Genomic DNA, 22,211 nt, shown 5'->3' with positions numbered 1-22,211 from the left:
ATTAGACACATTCAAGTAGCTTTATATAGTCCTGCTGCAAATTGACTCTTTGAGAGAGCTCATCGCTTTCTTGAAGAAGGAGTTCAAACTGCTCTTTCTTCTGGTTTAGATGTTAACCTTTTTCTTAAAGACAAGGTCAATGCTTATCATAATTCACCTCATTCAACTACTGGTTTCACTCCTTTCGAGTTGAGAGGCATAAAATGTCGCACTGTACTTCTGCCTTTTTAGTTGGAGCGACATTCTTCGACTTCCAACAATTCCAATATTACTAACAAAGATGTTATTTTGCATCAATCTGTTGCTTTAGCACAGAGTAACCAAATATTTCATTTTGATATTCGCAAACATGTTCAAACTAAAAATGTTATTTCTGGTTCATGGGTTCTTATCAAACCTTTTTGTGTCAAAAAAGGAGAATCTTTCACTTCTCCTTACAAAATTTTGAAAGTTGGACTTAGTGCTTGTTTACTTCAGGATGGAAAATGGTGGAGCAAAGGTAGACTTGTTCCCATCTCTGACGAGCAAGCTGCGATTCATTCTAAAACTGCATTGATTCCTGATTCAGATGATTCCATTCTATTTGAAACTCCTTGTTTATCCTCAAACATGCTTCGTCTGTCTCTCATGATAATGTTGTCACTACTCCTGCTAATACTTCTTGCTGTGAGTCTACTTTACCTTCAAGGAGAATTTGTAGATTACCTGCTCATTTTAAAGATTTTGTTATGTCATAATTTCTCCATTGTAAAGAACATGTGAAGACATGCTTTATCTAGAATATTTAAAATGTTTAGAAATTGAATCTTTGGATTTTAATGTTTTCTGAATATTCTTATTTGTCCTTGTTCCTAGGTTAAGGGGGAGATGTGTAATGTTCTTATCTTTCTTCTATTTCCATCTTTGCCCTTTCTCTCTGTTCTTTACTATTCTCTGTCTCCATATTCTAGAATCCGTCTCGGATTCATTCCTGCCTTTCTTTCCCTGGAGCTAACAGCCCTTTGCTGTGGGTCCTCTATTTTAATACTTGAAATAAAGACTTATTAAAGTCTTCAACTTACAAACTTCTCTTCTGGCATTATTACCTCGGTACAGAAATGGATGCACCGGAAGCGAAAATATATTTAAAGTAGGTTTATTTCTGTACATCAAGCCCAGGACACAGCATGTCCTGCCAGCTCAGATTCCAACAGCTCAATCAGCTGTAACGGGATCTTAGCAGACATTCCGAACCGTGCACAATGAACACAAGTCAGAATAAAACAATGCATTATTAAATACCAAAAGAGTTGAGTGCGCCCACTCAGCTCATGCAGATCATTAACAACAAGAACTTAATCCATTACAAGTAACCATTAGGGAAGCAGTGATCATTTTTTTACCACAGAAAATAAAAGATTGTTGGACGTTGTCCGTACAGTGGGGGTGTAGTAGTTGTAAGGGGGATGTGTATGAAGACTGAATATGGGGTTAGACCAATACTGGAGATAGAATTGAGGTCCTTAGAAGAGAATGAAGGGGAAGAGAGGCAAGTATTTAAAGATAACTTATAGAAGGGATTACAGATCAATAGGGAAAGGTATGCTAAGACCTTAGAGAAACATAGGTGCATGAACTTAAGGAAATATACTGACAAGATACACCCTGAAGGGCACACAACAATCACATTGTTATCAAACAGAAACAGATATGTTTCAGGTAGCGGCACTGCTTGGACGGCATGGCATGATCCATTACACTAACAGCCATTAATTATTTTTTGAGGGATTATTATGAGCAGCAATCTGTGGCAGACCCATTCTGTTTTTAGTTTAAGGTCCAAGCCTTTGTGGGGGGCGTGGCTAGCACCATGGCGAGCTAGGACGTGAGGCACAGGAGCTCCCCGGCAAGCTACAATCATTATCCACCGTACAATCGAGACCCACTCCACCAAACCATACAAAACGTGTAGCAAGATCTCCTGAAGCGGCGACATCGTCCAACTGGCTCTGCAGTGGCGCTAAATACTTTTAAAACGAAGTTTCCCTTACTGTTCGAGAAAGGCTCCCGACGGCAAGATGGCGGCGGCGGCAGCCGAGCCTCGGCTGTGGAATTGAGAGGCACTTGGCGGATTCCGTAGGCTGAGGAGCGGCGATCGCTGGCCTGGGGAGGAACCGAGGAACATCTGGTGAGCCCCACGGAGCCGGACCTGAACGACGAGACGCCCTGACTCCCGCCCACCCTTTACCAAGATGGCGACGGAGGAGCGCCGGCGGTGATCGGGAGTTGCGGGGGAACATCGCCGAGTCCACCGACACCGTGAACGAGCAAGCGGAGGAGCGGTGAGGCGTTCCTGACCCGGAGGGTGAGCGCAGGGGGAGTAGTGGCCCTTCCATAACCGAGGCTCCCGGCTCTCAGACCCTTTACCAACATGGCGGCCGTTGCCGCGTAACGGGACCGGAGGAGCCTTGGTCGGACCCCCAGGCAACGTGACACCCTGGGACTCACGCTGGGTGCCACGAGTGATCGGCCCTGATACGAGGACCATTTAAAGCGAGGATTGGCATTGGTGCCGGCCCCCTCGTCCTGCACTTGGGTGGGCTGCTTCTGCCTCCCCGGGGAAGGGGTGCACGGCAGCCGAGGCTGGGGAGGTTGGGGCCCGGAGAGCTAGGGGCCTCCCCCCAGACACCATACTGAAGGTTCACCGGACCGGAGGGGGTGAGCCGACTGAAGCAGGCCCCGAGAGGGACGCCAGACGGCGAGGGGCGTAAGAAGTGGGTCCCAACGCACTAACTGGGAAGAGCCACATCCACCCCGTGACTACAGACGAAAAGGGTGCTGGGGGCACTTGGGGGACCGCAACAGGAGGCAGGGTCTGACCCGTACCGACTAACGACTGTGGCAGTCGGGAACCCCCAGCCTCCCCAGGACCACCCACGCTGCCGGACCGAGGGAGACGTACCATAGTATCCTACGAAAGCGCAGCACACTGGCAACACCAACCATGGGGAAAAAAGACACATTACCCAAACCCCCCAGACAGGGGCCCATGGATAATTTTGCTGCACCGCGACTCACAAGGGAGACCATCCACGCAGCCTCGGAGCTGAGAACGGACACGGACCGGCTGCTGGAGGCTATTCAAGCGTCAAGGTCTGATATACAGGAGTCCTGAGCTGCCTTGGAGGTGAAGATCGGAGAAGTGGGATCCGAGGTAACCCTCCTGCGGCAAGACTTCCGGAAATTGTCCGACAGAGTAACGTGACTGAGACACGGATCCGAGAGGCTGAGGATTCGATCTCCACCCTGAGGAAAGACATGATGGAACTCCAAGCATCCCACCGACAACTACAATGGAAGGTTGATGATGCCGAAAACAGAGCAAGACGCAACAACCTGCGCTTTGTGGGCTTTAGAGAAGGAATTGAAGGGACTAACATGACATCGTTCCTCCACTCATGGCTAAAGGAAACCTTCCAGTCAGCGCAGTTCTCGTCGTGCTTAGTCATCGAAAGGGCGCATAGAGCCCTACTGGCGAAGCCCCCGGAAGGTGCGAGACCCAGACCGGTTATTGTACGGTTTCTCAATTTCGCGGACAGGGACCTGATCTTGAGAGAAGCGAGGAAGCTGGGTGAGATCCGATTAGAGAATACGAACATTATGATATTCCCGGACTACAGCCAGGAAGTCCAGAAACAGCGACGCTCCTTCGCCTCCGTGAAGGCGAAACTGAGAACATTAAGCATCTCCTATATGCTTCTCTTCCCTGCAAAGCTCAAGGTGCTTTATAAAGACAAGTCCATCTTCTTCACTCATCCAGACGATGCCTGGCAGTGGCTCGAGGAACGACCGATACTACACAGCAGAGAGACCGCGGGACGCGAAGAACTGGACAGGTCACTAAGGCAGAGGGCTCAGTGGGACTTGCCGAAGCCACAGAGAAGGAGGTCAAAGAGGATGAAGACACGCACTCCGGTGACACCCTACCGGGGACATACATCGGATGGAGCTCGGAGAGGGCGATCGGTGTCCCCGGGGGAAACCTCCACAGCAGGATCTAGATTTAACTGTCTACGGAAGCATGCCCGCTCGGAAGGAGATGAAGAGGAAGATGTGGAATGCAGGGCATCAGGGGGCGAGGAGGAGGAAGAGGGGGTGAGGCAGGACTCAGTCCACCCACTGGTAGAGGCGATCTGCGACCTGGAACATGACTCTTTAGAAAAGAACAGTTCGCTCGGGACGGCTACACAAGACTCACATTCATGAACGTGGGTGGAGTGGGCTACTTAAGATGGCAGCCGGGCGACCCGAATCACGCAAGTTGACACTGCCCCTTGTTTTTACCAGTTTTGTGGGTTGTTTGTTTTTTGTTTCTGGGTGTATAGATTGCGCTTGATCCCACATCCCTTTCCGCCTTGGTGGGGAGGGTGAAGATCAGTTGAAGGGAGGGCGGCAAGTGTGGGCGACAGACCGACTCCTACAGAAAGTTCTGTCCTGCGTTGGGATGAGACTGGAAGGGGAGGGTGGTGGGGTGGGCGAGGGGATGCCACGTTAATGAGTCAGGTTGGGGAATGGGCGGGGAGGCAATAGTTGGGAAGACACAGCAGCGCACTTTAAACGTCCACACCACATATGCATGCTTGAGATTACTCAAATACAGTCAGCGCCTTTTTGAATGGCAGGTACCGTAGACACTGCACAAAGAAGAGATAGGGGAGTCAGCATCCGGACATGGAAAGTCAATGGTCTGGGTTCCAAGGTTAAGAGAGGTGTGGTGAATGCCTACATTAAAAGGGTGTACCCGGATGTTACTTTCCTACAGGAGACCCATCTCAAGGGTACTCAGTGTGCCTTCATTGCTAGGGGCAGGCATAGAGTTCTAGCGCATGCGGGGTACACCTCCGACTCCAGAGGGGTGGCAGTCCTCATTAAAAAATCCTCTCCATTCTGCATTACACGCACATGGATAGATACGCAAGGGACGTACGCGGGAGTGCAAGGGACCTGGAATAGGCGCACTTACACACTGATCTCGGTATACGCCCCACCCAAATTGCAGGCGCGAACGCTTACCGCGCTGGCGAATATCCTACTAGTCACGGCAGACACGGTTCAAGTGGTGGGCGGGGATTTTAATGACGTTATGAGTACAGCACAGGACCGATCTGGGGAGGCAGGTAGAAATGGGCACCAGACCGCACTAGCCAGCCAGATAGCCAATATAGGACTCACTGATGTCTGGAGGTGGTTACATCCAACGCAACAGGCCTATTCCTACTATTACGGGGCCCACAAGGTGTTCTCGCGCCTAGACTATGTTTTCATGTCCCGACAGTACCTGAGGAGGGAGGATAGCGCGGAATATAGGGCCAGGGGAATTTCGGATCACTCGCCACTAATGGTAATGGTGGGGCGTACCCAGGTCAATGCAAGAGGGGCCTGGCGCCTAGCAGCTTGGGACCTACAGAATATGGCCGTACTGCGAGGCATCCGCGCGGACATTAAGGTTTATATTGCCGAAAATGAGGGTACGGTGGAGTCAAGTGTCACCTTTTGGGAAGCCCTGAAGCGGGTCCTGCGTGATAGGATACAGGGTAGACTGGGAGACGAGAGACGTAAACTCCAGGCCGAGGTCGCTGCCTCGGAACAGACGATCCTAGGGCGGAAGAGGAAATATCAGAACTCCAAAACTACCGAGAACCGTAGGAAATTCTTCGACGCCCAGAGGCAATACCGGGAGCTAGTGACCGATGAGGCGAAGACCCAAGCTCTTGCTACCCTCCATCGCCTATATGACGTGGGAGACAAGTCAGGCAAAGTTCTAGCGTGGCTCAGTAAAAAGGAGCGGGTGGCTAGGTGGGTGGATAGTATTCGCGAAACGGACGGGACACTTGTTCATACGGACGCGGAGATAGCTGAGGCTTTTGCTACCCACTACGAACAGTTCTATGCAGCTAGGGAACTAGCGACCCGCGAGGAAGCATCACAATACATGGCGCAGGTAGACCTGCCGGTGCTCTCCTCGGATGCTCGGGCTGGTTTGGAGGCAGACATATCGTCCGACAACATCGGAGAGGCCATTGCCAGGCTGAGGCCGGGCAAAACCCCGGGTCCGAATGGTTTCCCGGCCGAAATTCTTTAAGCGCTCAGCGGACCTCTTGACACGCCATCTTAAGGGCCTCTTTCTTGGTGCCTACCAGGAGGATGAGCTCCCCCCAGACCTCGTCATGGAAACGATTGTCCCGATCTACAAGGAGGGTAAGCCGCGGGAGGACTGTGCTTCTTACCGCCCTATTTCCCTCCTTAACACGGAGGTGAAATTGCTAGCAACCATTTTGGCGACCCGCCTCAGAGCGGTTATCCCAGACCTCATACATTCAGATCAATCGGGGTTCTTGCCTGACCGGGCGACCAAATTGAACCTCAGGACGCACCCACAATTGGTTACAGGAAGTGCGGGACCGGGAGGAACCACACTGTTTCCTATCCTTAGACGCCGAAAAAGCTTTCGACGCGGTGCACTGGCCTTTCCTCACTGCGGTCCTCCACAGGTTTGGCTTTGGGCCGAACTTTGCGAAATGGGTCCAACTCCTATACTCTACCCCGAAAGCGAAGGTACGGGTGAACCAGACGCTGTCACGTGAATTCCAGATCCAAAGAGGCACCCGGCAGGGCTGTCCCATGTCCCCCCTCCTATTTACACTCACCATAGAAATCCTGGCGGCGCGGATTCGACAGAATGAGGGCATCTCTGGTTTCGCAGGCAATGACACGACCCCGGCACAAGAAAAGATCTCGCTCTATGCAGATGATGTCTTGCTATACATTACGAGACCAGAGACCACCATCCTGGAGTTATTCCAGGAATTGGAGCGTTATGGTGGGCAGGCGGGTCATAGAATCAACTGGCATAAACCCATCCTTTACGACCCGGGGGGACGGGACCGGTGGGGTTGTCTACCGGAGAGACTGCTGACGACTACGGAAGGCTTCCAGTACCTGGGGATCTATATAACCCGGGACAAGAATATATCATTCCAAAGGAACGTGGGGCGGGGCGGGCTTAATGCAGTGGCGGATATGGACCGCTGGCGACAGCTCCCACTCACAATTCTGGGCTGAGCGGCCATGTATAAAATGATAACCTTACCTAGATTCCTCTACTCCCTACAGAACGAATACTACCCACTCCCGACCGGGACCTTCGCTAAGATCCATGCCGATCTAAGGTCCTTTCTTTGGCTAGGCAAACATCCCAGGGTGGCCCTGGCTACACTCCAGAGACACCAATATAGTGGGGGGATCTCGCTTCCTAATCTAGAGGCCTACTACTGGGCGGAACATTTGACGCCTATTAACGATTGGCTGCACGCCCTGGCGGACCACCCGACATATGCCCTAGAGAGAGCCACAATGTCGTCGAAGAACATACTGTACTATCTTTATGGTGGCACTGGAAGTGCCCCGCTCCTACCGGCGACGTCTCTCACACTCGCCGCATGGACCAAGGCAACTAAACGTATGGGGTGGGAAAAGAAGCCCACACGACAGACCCCGCTGTGGCACTGCCGATGGCTGGCTGAACTAAACAAGCTACGAGGCTTTCAGAGGTGGGAAGACATCGGAATCTCTACTATCGGAGACGTGATAGCCAGGGGGGAGCTGAAGTCCTTCCAAGTCCTTCAAACTGAGTTTGGCCTCCACAACACACAGCAATTCAAATATATCCAACTACGACACGCATGGCGAGCCCAAATTGTCACGCTTACCGACATCCCAGAGTATGCACCATTAGAGGGACGACTCCTCCAGGAGCAGATACTGGGGCAGGCGGTCTCCTTAACGTATAAAACCTTGACAAATAACATGCTGGGAGACCTGGCGCACCTAAGAGAACGGTGGGAGGCGGAGGTGGGAGAGTTGGAGGACCTGGACTGGGAACTAGTGCTGATGCATCCCCGGGAGGTGGCAATCAAAGTGAGACTGCGGCTTATTCAATTTAATGTGCTTCATAGAACCTACTACGACAGAGTACGACTTAGTAAGATGGGGAAAGTGGACGACCCTCGCTGCCTGCGATGCCACCAAAGCGATGGGGATTTTTACCATACGATCTGGGCGTGTGACAGAATACAGACTTACTGGGCACAGGTCTTCCAGGAGCTAGAGGAAGTTTTAGGGGTCCCGCTCCCTCGGGACCCTAAGCTGGCATTGCTGGGCATGACAACGGAAGTGGACCTGACCTGCCCGCTTACCATCTTTCTCGTTCTTGCATTGGTGGTGGCGAAAAGAGACATTGCCAAGTACTGGGGGGCACCGGAATCCCCGGGATTGGAGGAATGGCGAAGGGGGTTGGACTTGTATATGCCAGCCGAGAGAGTGACTTACAAAGCAAGGGGATGCCCCAAGAAATTTCGGAAAGTCTGGTCCAAATGGCGGCAACACCACGGGATGGAGGGAGGGATATAGGGGAGGGAGTTCTGGGTATGGGTCACGGAGAGAATTCTGTTGTTGATGCTACGATGGGGTGCAACAAGATGACCATGATGGGTGCCACTGGACACTGGACATTCGACTCTTCGAACTGAGTAGTAATCTTTGGACTGTGTGGGGGTGGGGGGGGGGAAGAAGTGAAATTGCTGCTGTTTTCTTGTATGTAATGTTGAGTTTTGGAACAATAAAAACAAAAAAAAGGTCCAAGCCTTTGTGAAGGAAGGCCAGTTGATGTGACTCTTACCTACAGGCTTGGAATACTGGACACACCACTCATGACAGCAGAAATTAATGCTGCCATAGTCTCATTGAACACAGGCAAGATCTTAGGTACAGGAACTACCCGCCAAACTCTGCATCCCCTATAAAGTTTTAATGGTGTCCCAACTCCAAACTCATCGTGAAGCGTCCTAAGAATTAGGGAGTAAGCCTAAAAGCATTATGTAGGGTCTGACAGGAAGACACCTGAAACTTGCCTGGGAGGCGTTGGATCTGATTGATCACCCCTGAATGTACTCAATATAGATAAAGTATGGAGTAAGAACTTTACTACTTGCAGACTTAAGGTAATATCATCTCTGGAACACGCAGACGAGTTGGGTTGTGTACCCAAAGAGTACACATCTTATAATCTCAGGTGACAGTTTCACATTATGGACAGATTAGGGGATGCTGATGATTGTTCATATGTTGTCATAGCGATTGCTATGAAAAAAGTATTCAACACGACTGATTGAGACTTTATTCCTCCCATTACAGAAACAATTTAGTGACATTTTTGGGATGACTTAAATTATGGTAAACTAACCTCACAGCCAGAATGCGACTAGTAAAGTTATCCCGGATGGTTGGTTTATACAGAAAGGAAGTGGTGTCCATTGTCAACTCTACTCTTTGCACACCCAATGGAACCTTGGAATACCATATTTGGAGGAACTCAAGATGTAGCAGGAATCAGACTGTTATGATGAAACTCATTTTATTGTATGCTGACAATGAATTTGTAGGTCACTCTGGAGCAGATACTTTTTTTGGGATGGTGTGATGTAGGAAACCCACCTATTCTGCATGGTCACCTTTGAATTTTCACCGTTTGCTGGATCCTATATTTTTGCTGGCTTAGAACTCTGAGGATGTTACCACCTCTAACAAGTTTGAGAACTTTTGCGGGTCCAGAGGTCTGGAAATTAACTTGCAGCAGACTAAGATCATGGCGTGTAGAGCCCATGGAAATTCAAGTTACCAGCTTACTCTTGGCCTGACCCCCTTGCAGTCGATCGCAAGCTTTGACTGTTTTGGGGTCAGGACCACCAGCTCCCTTTCTTGGGCACCCCAGATTTTTAAAAGCAGCCTGAGTATTCCCCATACCTCGGCTGGCATCTTAAAAATGCGCAAGACTTACCAGCTTCAGGCGATCACCCCAGCTTGAAGGTTTATAGAGCCAAACTCAAACTGCGGTGCTTTATGGCGCGGGGGCATGGGGACATTCAAATTCCAACTCAAAATCAAATCAAAAGAGCACAAAGTTCTTCAAAGCCTTGCTCAACCTCCTCATGTCTGCTCCCACTCTCCTTAATATCTTTAATACTGCTCACAAAAGCATAGGTTACCTAGCTGCCTTAAGACCTCTTCTTTAGTGGATCAGATTCTTGTCCAATCAAGAACTGGATTTGTACAGAAGGAATGTCCTTGAAATTTGAAGCCTAGATGTAGGCAACAAGATTAAGTGGTTCAGTCATCTAAAGGACTGGTTTGCAAAACTGGGTCTGCAGCCCTTTTACATTTCCCTCTTTAATTCTAAGGCCATCTTGAAGACAGCTTACTGGAACTACATAGTGGACAAGTGGCACCACTCAACTCATCTTGGCTCCTTGTCACTCTTGTTCCTGACCTGGAAACTCGAGGATTAGCTCAACGAGATCCCCCTGCCCATGGGGAAAAGCCTATATATGAAATTCCAATTTGGTATTTTGCCTTCAGTGCTTTTAACAGTAGGATTAGCTGTAGCATATGCCCCATATATTCTAGTATGGAGTTTTTGGAGCCTCTGTGCTACAGGGTGCACAGTAAGGACAGCTGTATGGTCAGAAATAGGCATTACTTGATTAGGTCACCTGTAGGAGCCAGAACATTTAAAATGTTTGAAGAACTAAGAGAAGAGTATTGGCTACTTAGTGGGGCACATATAATAGACAAACTTATAAAATACACCAGACATGGGACACAAAAATCAGATTAATCCCGCAGAAGGGGCACTGAAATGGTTACTGGTTTACAGTTATACATTTATAGGCTTGCATCAGATATACTTGACTTCAGAGAGGCTGCACTGCATGGACTCAAACATTCCCAACCCTTGTCTTAGATGCATTGAGGAGGGAGCAGCGTTCTTTCACATTGTATGATCATGCTGGAATTTACATGACTACTGGTGATTTATCACAACAATACTGCCTGAAGTGACGGGTAGGACCCACCTAGACGACCCGGAGACCTGCTTGGTGGAGAGGCAAACCACGTCCCAAAACGATCAGGGTTTAAACAACATGTAGTCGTTTGTTGCCGTTACTAGCCAACTGCTAGATATCTAGATGCGGGAATCGGCTGTGCCACCACCAGCTGAGACAGTAAAATAGCTTGACGCAGAGATAACCTGCTACGGATATAGTGCAAGTTTAGGAAACTTCAGATCTGAATGGTTTGCCAGGCACTATCAACTACTACCTTGAAAGTTGAAAAGATAGTAGTTAAGATAAACTAGGAAGGTGGTTTGTAATACAACACAAACCGGTGTTTGGGAATCTGGTGGGAACTAGGGTTGAGATAGAGAATGTAGGTTGTCTTCTATGTGATTTACAAGGAGGATGGATGAAGAGATGAAGCATAATCTGAACTTCAAGGGCAAGACTTATAAAAGAGTAAGTTATCGCTACAAGAGCAGTTACACTAAGGAGCTGTGCTAAATAGAGTGACTGCTGATTGTGACAATTTAGTTGCACTTCAGTTGGTTATAAATATTTTTTACATGTTCACAAACAATGTAATGACTACTCACCTACCTAGAACGAATGGGTTAACGGATTAAGAAATGCTAATACAATGTTAAAAAAAACATATTGTGGTAATGCTCAATCAAACAAGCATCAGATGTGTGCATTCAGCAAGGCCCCAAAGCCGTGTGGTTGATGCAGTCCTTGTATTCCTGTTGCTTTTGAAACATCTGTATTTTAGCAGTAAAATATTGATCAGTTGCTAATGAGGTACTCTCCTTTAATGGACAGTTCAATTTTAATTTAACTATCGTGAGTAGCTATGCCTGGTGAGGTTGAGAGCTACAGGACATTTCAAATGGTACAATACACAAATACCAGTTCAGCAGCACAGAGATGATCAGAGTTGAGTTCTTGTATTTGACACCTCAAAGCACCGTCATAAAAGCAATCATGCATATGCAAAATAAACTTGGGGATGAACGTTGATGTGCACCAGTCTGAAACTGGCTTTTATTGCCACCTTCTGCAGGGTAAAGCAACGCTTCTTCCGAACCCACATTTTCTGTGGGGCCCATACCCTGCTCCCACTTGGTTCTTAAGTGTCCCAACCCGTGTGCGGAACTGTTGGGCCAGTGTTTTATAGCCCAAAGCATACATAAATTGCATCCATTAATGACCATAAAAATCACATTTTACAGAGACCAACAGATTCAATTATCTTTTAGGGAATACCCAATTCATTACAATGTGCTTTCATACCACTGGTATGGTAAGTATTTTGTAATGGCTAAATTGAAAACACCTACTCTTCGTTCACAACAATGGAGGGTATCTAACTTTCTCCATACTTGTGCCGTAGAGGTTATAACCTGATTCCACCTCAGACCTCTGGGAATTCACTCAGTTTCTACCCTTTTATTTACTCTTTCTGATAGACTACTGTCCAACGAGTCCACCCTTTTACTGTGAAAAATACTTTACCACACTCCTGAGACTATGCCCTTCAGTCTCATGATCACAAATAGCAAATGTCCAGAACAGACTCTTTCTAAATATTGTCCGCCCACAAAACGGTGCTGAAGAAAACTTGGATGGACTATTTTAATTGTTTTCTGGATATAGAAAACTTCAACCTAGCATTACCTACCCGTTGTCAATGTATCAAGCTTAAACATATACTATATACGTATTTCAATTGAAGACATATGTATACTTTTTTCCACAGTGATTAACCACAAGATATAACAAGTACACTGCTGTTAAACAGCAAGAGCACACACCATTGCAGGATGGGATTTTAGCAAAAGATATTACAAATTTCTGCAATGCCACATACCTGTCGTGAGAAGCCCTTCTCTGTACCTGCTTGCCCAATGGTAATTTTACGAAGGAATCGGTCGTTTGTGTCCAAGACTAGAGAAGGCCATGGAGGAAAAAAAGACCAAAATGAGTGATAGTCCACGCTCTGTGTTCCAGGAATAGGATACAGAGTTGTCATTTTAGAATTAGATATTCAGACGCTGTGCCACCCACACTCTGCCTTTGTCAATCTTTCAGGAAATCCTAACCAATCCACCACCTCTGCAATAGAGGACGTCTAGACTCAAAGACTATTAACAACCTTTGTTATACAATTTGGAATAGTTGAACAAAACTTCAAAAATAACTTTACCAAAATATCAGGTTTGTATAACCTCACTCTCAATGCTAACTGAATCGTAGGTAACTGGTCACTGTGACTAATTAACAACTTCTCAAAATTATAGAGGCATAAAAACAAGTTATCAGTTGTTGCTATATATTTTGATGTCTCTTTTATTCTGATGTCCCGGGGCAAATTTTTAGCTGTCCTACTTGACTAACAGTCATGTCGATAAATAAAGGCTCAACAGTCATCACTTTAATGCCTTGTCCCTTGATCGACTTGTAGGTTGATTCAGGAGATGACGGATCCCACCCACTTAAAACACCTATGGGGAAATTACTGAAACATGCTATTGGCCTCAAACCTCGCAGCAGAACATCAATGGAAATCCAACACAGCACCACCGGTAAGTATATGGTGTAGTAAATTGTGGAATGTTTTTATTACTAAGAGGACAAAAGAATCGGTCCACAATTTACAGGATAAATTGGAGATGCTGTGGGATCAATTAATTGATTATGGAAGAACCCGTCCAGTGTTGATCCAGCAGCTCTCTCTTCGCACCCCAAAAGAAGACGATCAACACTGGCAAAGATGACCCCTACCTACAATTCTTGAATTTAACAAATCAATAGGACTTGCACTGTCCACTACCACACAAGAAAGAGATTATTAGGTTAAGATATTTTCAGTAATGTCACCTCTTTTAGCCGATTACGCTTATTAACGGGCAATGTGATTTGAGATGTAATAAAATAAGAGACTTTAGAGCCAAAAATTAAAATAAAGTGGTTAAAATGAAAATGATCCCACAAATCTGTCCAGTTCTTACCTCTCTGCCAGGTTATAGTCGAGGGGTCGATATCGAGTCGTACAAAAGCACTGATTTCCTCAGTTGTCAGGGTGCCTGGGTCAGATTTATTTATTTCCAGTCTCTGGATGGTGGGTGTTCGTGGTAAAAGAGAAAAACAGAATTAGTTTAAATCACCGCCTAAGCACGTTACGCACTCACACTTCCACAGAGTGTATTTTCTTTCCAAACATTTACACTCTCAAAGCACCTGGCTCAGAAAGCCGTAAATCATATCTTCTGGGGTCAAACCATAAATGTCCTCCCCGAGGGGGACAAAAGGGGGAGGCAGGCGGCGGGGAGTGGAAAGGCGGTCAGTGAAAGCTCTCCACACCCGCCATGACACACTGGCGAATGTAAACAATGCAAGACAGCACACTCTATCTACATGGAAAATGAACCAAGTATTTCGGCCAGATTACTGTTTGTGTTGGCATGTATACGTGTAGCTACTAATCATCAACATATAAACTTCTGTCAGACTAATTAATGTAACATTATAGTAGGAGAGAAAAAGTTGGTGTCTCTTGAGACTTTTTCAGTTTTCATTCAAGAAAATCTGTCGAGCATTTAATTCCGCAGCAAGAGTAGACCAGAGGCGGCTGTTGATTTATTTAATTATTTGCCCCTGCTTCGAGATGACCCAGTGCTCAGCCAATACACACATTCGTACCATCTTTTGAAAACACTGCGGGATTTTGATTCTTTTTAGTGGACTAAATAGAAAAGAAAATGCTATGGTTCAGGCGGTAAATTACATTTATTTTCGAGGACACACAGATCTGCACTTGCGGACCTGCCGGGCAGTAACTAAGGAGAACAACACACAATTAATGTGCAAGGAAAACGTCATTGCAAACAGCTGGCCCATGTGGCTTTGCATGGTTTATTTGGAGTTACACCTTTGTAGGCCATGTGCCCGACGTTTAATCCGTTTACATTCAACAGACACCTCGTACAGTTTCTGCAAACCATAACAAAATATCAGTAAAAGCAGGATATCAGTCAGTCAGTCAAATACTTTATTGCGATAACTTAATATCATACAAAGACAATGACAAATGTATAAAACAAAAACAACACATACATTAAAAACATTTAAGAAACAGTTTAAAAATGACAAGTTTAAAAAGAACCAGCGACGAATTAATGAGACCAACATACACAATATTACATTTTAACATCAGCCTAGCTGGTAGAAAGTGCATAGTGCTAAAGTGCAAAAGTGCAAAAGTACTATAAAAACTAAGAAATGTTAAAAAGTATGCTAAGGGTGTCCCATGAAAAATAGTTAGAACAGGCAACTACTGACCATGTTACTTCGCTTCTAAGAATGCTGACCCAAGAGGTCAACATACTAGCTAAAATGTTAATCTATACTACAAGGGCAAGTAGGCACATTTTTAAGTCTAATATTCCTGCTTCTAATAGCTCTCACCAGGAAACTAGCCACATAGAACATGATCCTGGGAGTTTGTAGCATTTGTAAATAAATAAGAGCAGGTCTGACCAAGATAAATCCTGCCTCCTTGAGTATAGGTACAAGAAACATTTTCCGGGCTTCATTATAGTGGCTACAAAACATTATAAAGTGCATGGTACTTTTCTCGGAAAAATGATCGCAAGAACATGGTGGTGCCTTTTCAGGGCTACTCCAAACAGGATAAAACCCCAAGCTAAAATGAATCAAATTAAATCGAAAACGAGTTAAGATAAACCTGTGGTAAGGATGGGTCACCACATTAAGATAATTGTCAGGACCATTGGGTATAGCCAACAATATACTGGCCCTGACACAGGGTTTCTTCAACTCAATTTCTTCCCTCTCCAAGGTTAGGAGCTCCTTCATTCCAGCTTTAATGTAAACTATATCTTTTAGCGTTAGAGAATCAGTAGCAGTATAAAGTTCAGGCCTCCCTAGCTTCAAAAAATTTTCCTTGATGTACATCAACCACCTAATCCTATGTACATTATCTAGTTTCAAACAGTCCCTCAATATGGTATGATTAAGAGGAATTTCTGGGTTCAGCCACATCCTCATCCAAGCAACTAAAGGAGCTGTTCTAATGAGATCTGAAATGTAGCCTTCCCCCAATTCCATGTGAACTGTATAGGTCGGGGTTGACTGGGGGACGCCCAAAACAGATCGAAAAAATTTATTTTCCATTGTCTGTATGGGTTCCATACCCCTATAACCCCACACTGAGCCACCATATGATGCAACTGAAATACATTTAGCTTTATATATTTTGCTGATAGCTGCAAATGGCCTACCCCCCAGTTTTTTAGAAAACCCCTGGAGGGCAGCAGATGTCCTAGCCAACATTGATGCTCTACTTATAACTTGAGGGCCCCAGCTACCTTTGTCATCAAAGGTGAGACCCAGGTAGGGAAAGGAGGAAACACGTGCTAGCTTTTCCTGCCCACAAAGGAAAATTTTATGGAAGGGTCTCCTAGAGGCCCTACCCATAAGCATAACCTGTGATTTTTTTGCGTTTATTTTCAGGTCAAGTGAGGCCATAAAAGATTCAAAGGCATCCAGGAGTCGTTGAAGCCCCACCCCAGTACGAGCAAGAAGAACGGCGTCATCCGCATAAAGGAGGACTGGTATCCCCTGCTCTCCTGCTCGTGGGATGTCGCTAGTAACGCCCCTAAGGGCTGGCTCCAGCGTGTTCACATAAAGCGAAAATAACAGTGGTGCCAGGATACATCCCTGTCTTACTCCTTTTTCAGACGCAAAGACATCTGTACACCTTCCGTTCATTGTGACTCTAACTTTAGCGGTAAGGCCAGTGTGTAAATCAGCTAGTAAATTAACTATGGATCTATCCAGACCCATATCGAGTAACTTCAACCAGAGCTTGGATCTATTGACCATATCAAACGCCGAGGAGAGGTCCATGAACCCAAGGTACATGGACCCGTCCATGGCCCTGGTGTATTTCTCGATCAAGAGGTGAAGATTAAGACACTGATCCAGGGTACTTCTTTTAGGTCTGAACCCATATTGCACATTGCTCAAGATGTCATTCTCAGTAGCCCATTCATTCAATTTCACCAATATGACTCTCCCGAGAATTTTAACTGAAGAATCAATCAGCGAGATTGGTCTGTAACATGCAGGATCCTGCCTGTTTCCTTTTTTAAAAACAGGAATAATTATTGATGTTTTCTATGACTTGGGAATATTATCACGGTTTAAGGCATTAAAGACCCTGCAGAGCAATCTTGACCAGAAGTTAGGGAAGCATTTAAAGGCATCAGCAGGAACACCATCTGGTCCTGGTGCCTTTTTTTTTAAGGTACAATCTATTGCAGATAATACTTCACAGACTTCAAAATGCAAATAGTTCCCTAGTGAAATAGTGTTATCTTCCTGTTCCCTAGTAACAGCGATATTATGAGCTGAATAGATGTCTCTAAAATGCTTAATCCAACCCTCATCAGGAATATTAGTTTCTAAGGGGGAGTTATCCTCCCCTGTGAATAAAGGTTGGTTGACAATCCTCCAGAATTCTCCACTATTTTTTAAAATGGCTTGGTCAGTGAGTTGAGTCCAAGCTTCATCTTTAAGCTGTTTTTTCCTTAATGCAATGGCCTTTTTATAAAGTGCTCTACTGTTGCTAATGAGGTCACGATCTTTTGGAACGGTTTTCAATGCATTAAGCAATGCAGAATGTGCTTTCGAGCAACTGTGATCAAACCATCTTTTAGGAGGTTTCGGCTTGGGATTACTAGTCACAGAAAGCCTGCCATTTATCTTATTACATATGCTGCTAAATGCAAAGATCACTTCCCCATCGTTAGAGTCGCTAGATAAACACACTCCTACCTCCTCCTCAGCCTCTAAAAGAACTTCTTGAATGAAGGGTTCTGGGATTATACTATCCCATTTCAGTTTCCTTCCCTGGTCCTTAACTTTAAGCTTTTTTATCCCATAGCAAGAACCATGGTTGCGCCCCAAAAGATCAGACACTACGAGGTCCATGGAGACTGGGTTATGGTCGCTAAAAATGGAAATCACAGTTCTATACATTAAAACCTTGGATAAAAAACATGCAGAAATAAAAATATAATCAATAACAGAGTCATTGTCTGAGCCCTTAAAAGTAGGGGCCCTATTCCCCCCCTCCCCACAGCTGGATTCATATAGGTTCCATCTAGCGAGAAAGTTTTCTAAACAGCCCCCCTGTCTGTTATGTTCAAGATGGACCAATACGCCATATGGAGGGGATTCTGAGTCATCGCAAACACACATAAGTGAGCAGGGATGTATATTAAAATCCCCCAAAAAAATGATTTCAAATGCTGTAACATCCTCACTATAGACTGACAGAAAATAGTCCAATCTACCAAGGCTATATGTAGTACAGTCGGCAGCATTGGAATTATAAAAATTAATAAATAAAATATTAGGAGATTCCACGCGAGACAATTCAACAATAAGACATTGCTCAGATCCTGAGTCCCTTTTCTTAAGGCTACCTTTGATATCTAATTTGAAGAGGCTTAACAGTCCTCCCCTCGCTCTTCCTGCCGTGCTAGTCACGGCAGGGATACAAAAATAGCTGTAGCCATCAGGAGAAAAACAAGAATTTGTGTCCCAGGTTTCCTGCAGAGCAATGATATCAAACCTAGTTATAAAAGCCAACCAAGGTGCGTTACCTACTTTGGACTTTATGCCAGCTATATTCCAAGTAAGTATACTGAAGGCTGACGCGCTATTCTCTATCTGGCTAGAATGATCTGACACACTATTCTCTATCTGGCTAGAGTGATCTAACAAGAGTCAGTCATTATGATCCAGAAAGGATAAGGGTGCAAATCGATTAGACAATAACAGGGGTTGGGCAAAAGGATTCTGATATACTATGGGGGCGGATTGGTTTACAGTATTCCGCTGTTGTTCCCAGCCCCTTCTATAGTTTGAGTCAGAATTAATATCCCATCCGAAGGCTGGTGTTTTAGGGTAGGTGACATTCTGCTGTTCACCATAAAAGAACTTCAATGTTAATGGTACAACAGAACCCTGCCTACGTTGGGGTGGGAGTAGGTTAATAAGAATGTTAGGCAACACGCCTGGATGCAAGAAACTTACTGCCACGCAATCCCCCTTAAATTTTTTAGGGCGATTACCTAGCCATGACACCCTTTTAACAGTTTTGATCTCTTGAGCCAGCAATTGACCCCCCCTGGAGCTAACCTGATGTTAGTAGTGAGCCACTGTAAGGCTTTGTTAGACAGAGAGGAAGGGGATTCTTCAGTGCCGGCTTCTAAGGGTGGAACATTCGCCAATACCAAAACAACAGGGGACGCTTCAACTATAAATTGAAGAGGGTCAGTTAACTGAGCATGTACAGGGGGTATCTCAACCGTTAGCGGACCATCCCCTCTATTAGTATTGGGAGCAATAAGTTTTGGATCAGGTGGCTGAGATGGTAGGTTATTTGATGCATCATCCGTATTCTGCCTCTCCTGATTTTCATTTCCTCTGCTATTTTCATCCAGGTTTGCTACCAACGTCGTAACGTTAACAACTCACTCTGTTAATTTGTTCAACTGCCCTCCCAGCTTTTTGACTTCAGATTGTAATTTATCGATTTTAGAGAGTAACGGTTTAACAATGGATTTGATTTTGCTATCTATTAGGTCAGCAAATCTTACAAACAAATCCTCATCATGACAAACATTAATCTCAGCACTTCCCCCTTCGGCTTCCTTTGAGTTTGCCTTTGGAATGTTTACCCTCTTCCTCCTAGCCCCAGATCTGAGTCCCCCCCGTCTAGGTGGATTTTTATTTTTCACAGCGGCTAATCGTGAAGTTTGTTCAGTGGTGGAAATATCTTCATCCGTGAGGTCAACACGATTGTCTTGTTCCATATCACTGTCAGAGTTATTTCCATGCTCCACGATAAAGACCTCGGGACCAGACAGCATATTATCATTTAGAGGGCCAGGTTCCTGTGTAATCGGACAATTTGAAGAGGCATCAAAGAAAGTCTGAAGGGACACTGCGTCTTCAGGTGAGGGGGATGAAGATGGCGACAAACGGTGTAAGTCAGGTGAGAGACTCAAACCCAGCGATTCTCTCCTCTGTAAGTTAATTTTTTTCACTGTTTGCACCAAATAATTTTCCATTGTGTTAGCAGGTTGTGCGAGTGGTGCTGGACCCTTTTTGGGCATACTGCTGGTAGCTAACAGGGAACCAGTACCCCTCAGGCTACAACAAAATATATATTACAACAGTACAGTCTTACTTGAGCAGTAGAATGCCTCGCAAACCTCACGCAGGGTTTCTGGCCCTGCCCTGCCTCCTCGTGCCGATGAGGGCCGTAGAGGGCCCGCCCTTTGCCCGGGCTTCGCCCCGGGCGTCCCGCGACGCGGGGGTGCTCCTCCTCTTCAGCGCCTCTGATTGCGCTCCCTGTGCGCTGCCGCGTCACTCAGACGCGCCGCCGCGGTGCCCGCCGGGATTTGGAGTCTCCCGGAGCGGCGGCGCGGAGTCAGCTGTCCCTTGACTCTTGGCGGTGGCGGCGGCGTGGGCAATGGCCTCTGCCTTCCTCTGGCGTTCAGGAGGTGAGTGAATATGACTCTCGGCGGTGGCGGCGGTTCGAAAATGGTCTCCCCCGCTCTGCCGGGGTGCTCCTCCTTTTCAGCGCCTCTGATTGCGCTCCCTGTGCGCTGCCGCGTCACTCAGACGCGCCGCCGCGGTGCCCGCCGGGATTTGGAGTCTCCCGGAGCGGCGGCGCGGAGTCAGCTGTCCCTTGACTCTTGGCGGTGGCGGCGGCGTGGGCAATGGCCTCTGCCTTCCTCTGGCGTTCAGGAGGTGAGTGAATATGACTCTCGGCGGTGGCGGCGGTTCGAAAATGGATATCAATTTTGCCCTATTGATATTTATGATATAACCACCCTATTGCCCTCTGCTGCTATTTGGCCGTGTCTTGGAAGTGATGCGTTATACATTTCTACTTTTATAAACAAGAGGAATCCATTAAGTAATGGGTCAACGGTGTCCCTACTATGGTTGGGAACACGTTAGGTGTTTTTGGGTACCCCTCACACACCAACAGGCCCCTTGGTGTCATGCTTCATCATCGGGGTCATCGTATCCCTCTACGGGATACGGCGTGCTGCGACCAACGATTACGTGGGAGCACTTCTTGACTATGTGTGGTGTATTGTGATTGATTTCTATGTGAGTGCTGTGGTGGGGTTTAGGATAGTGAGTGGGGTTCTTTAAAAAGCACCTGACTCGTGGGGTAGCAAAAAAACTTTAATTGGCCCCCGAGCTGTACTAGTAAAAAGTAAGTGAGGAGGTAATGGCGTAGTTTATGTGCGCCACCTCCTATGTGTGTGTCAACATGTTTCGATGTAAAAACATCTTCTTCAGGACTGGGGTACACAAATCCCCACCGTACTCACGTTTTTCTAATCGCGTCTTTTGAATATTTCAAAAAAGTGATATTTACAAGTGAAGGCATACCAATGTACCTACTTAACAACCGCTATTTAGCTGACTGTTTCATTAGGAGTTTGTTACTCCATGAGACCGTATTTAACGTAGGGGTTACCCGGGCTTCCTTGCTGCTTGAATCAGCGGACCCCAATGATGAAGCATGACACCAAGGGGCCTGTTGGTGTGTGAGGGGTACCCAAAAACACCTAACGTGTTCCAAACCATAGTAGGGACACCGTTGACCCATTACTTAAGGGATTCCTCTTGTTTATAAATGTAACTCAGGGAGAACGAATCCATTTCTAGGTAATATTCTCTCTCCTTTTGTTTGAAATTGTTATACATTTCTACTGCATAGTAAATATGTAAATATATAACCTATTTCTATTCGGGTTCTAAATTACTTAAATCGCATCCATGTCACTCCGCTCCATCCAGATTCTTGAGGTGGCAGAAAAATGTTGGTCATATTGTCCATCTGCATCTGAATGTTTTTTGGGTTTTTTTCTATTTTGCATCTTTAATATAGCCCAGACATGTCCCAAGGGTGGAGCGCTTTTATGACCACCAGATTTTATTACACAAGGTCAGAATATTATTTAATTTTTTTTAATACAGAGATTAAGTGATTTGCCCAGACTCATAGGATGTAGAGCAGAACCTAGTTCCAGTGTTTCAAGGTCAAGCAATCGATTAACTTTATTCATCCAAAAAGGGCCATAAAAGACAAATGCATATTGCAAGAGAAAAACAAGCAATCCATAAGTACATATCACGAAATCAAATACACAGATTAAA

The 22,211-nt window shown here is 46.1% G+C and overlaps 1 protein-coding gene across 2 annotated transcripts in view; it reads right to left on the bottom strand.

The window, feature by feature from the left end:
* Positions 1-22,211, bottom strand: part of MTHFD1L (methylenetetrahydrofolate dehydrogenase (NADP+ dependent) 1 like) — a 1,218,839-nt gene that overhangs the window by 600,882 nt on the left and 595,746 nt on the right. For both annotated transcript variants that reach the window (XM_078649387.1, XM_078649386.1), the window contains exons 16-17: positions 13,943-14,045; positions 12,802-12,878 (exon numbers count right to left, since the gene is read on the bottom strand). In XM_078649387.1, coding sequence (XP_078505513.1) covers positions 12,802-12,878; positions 13,943-14,045 — 180 coding nt within the window. The remainder of the gene's footprint in view (positions 1-12,801; positions 12,879-13,942; positions 14,046-22,211) is intronic.

Source organism: Lissotriton helveticus, chromosome 6 (assembly GCF_964261635.1).
Source record: "Lissotriton helveticus chromosome 6, aLisHel1.1, whole genome shotgun sequence".
In the NCBI taxonomy this organism is placed as follows: domain Eukaryota; kingdom Metazoa; phylum Chordata; class Amphibia; order Caudata; family Salamandridae; genus Lissotriton; species Lissotriton helveticus.
The sequence above is the reverse complement of the archived record's forward strand: the minus strand, read 5'-3'. Positions and strand labels throughout refer to the sequence as shown.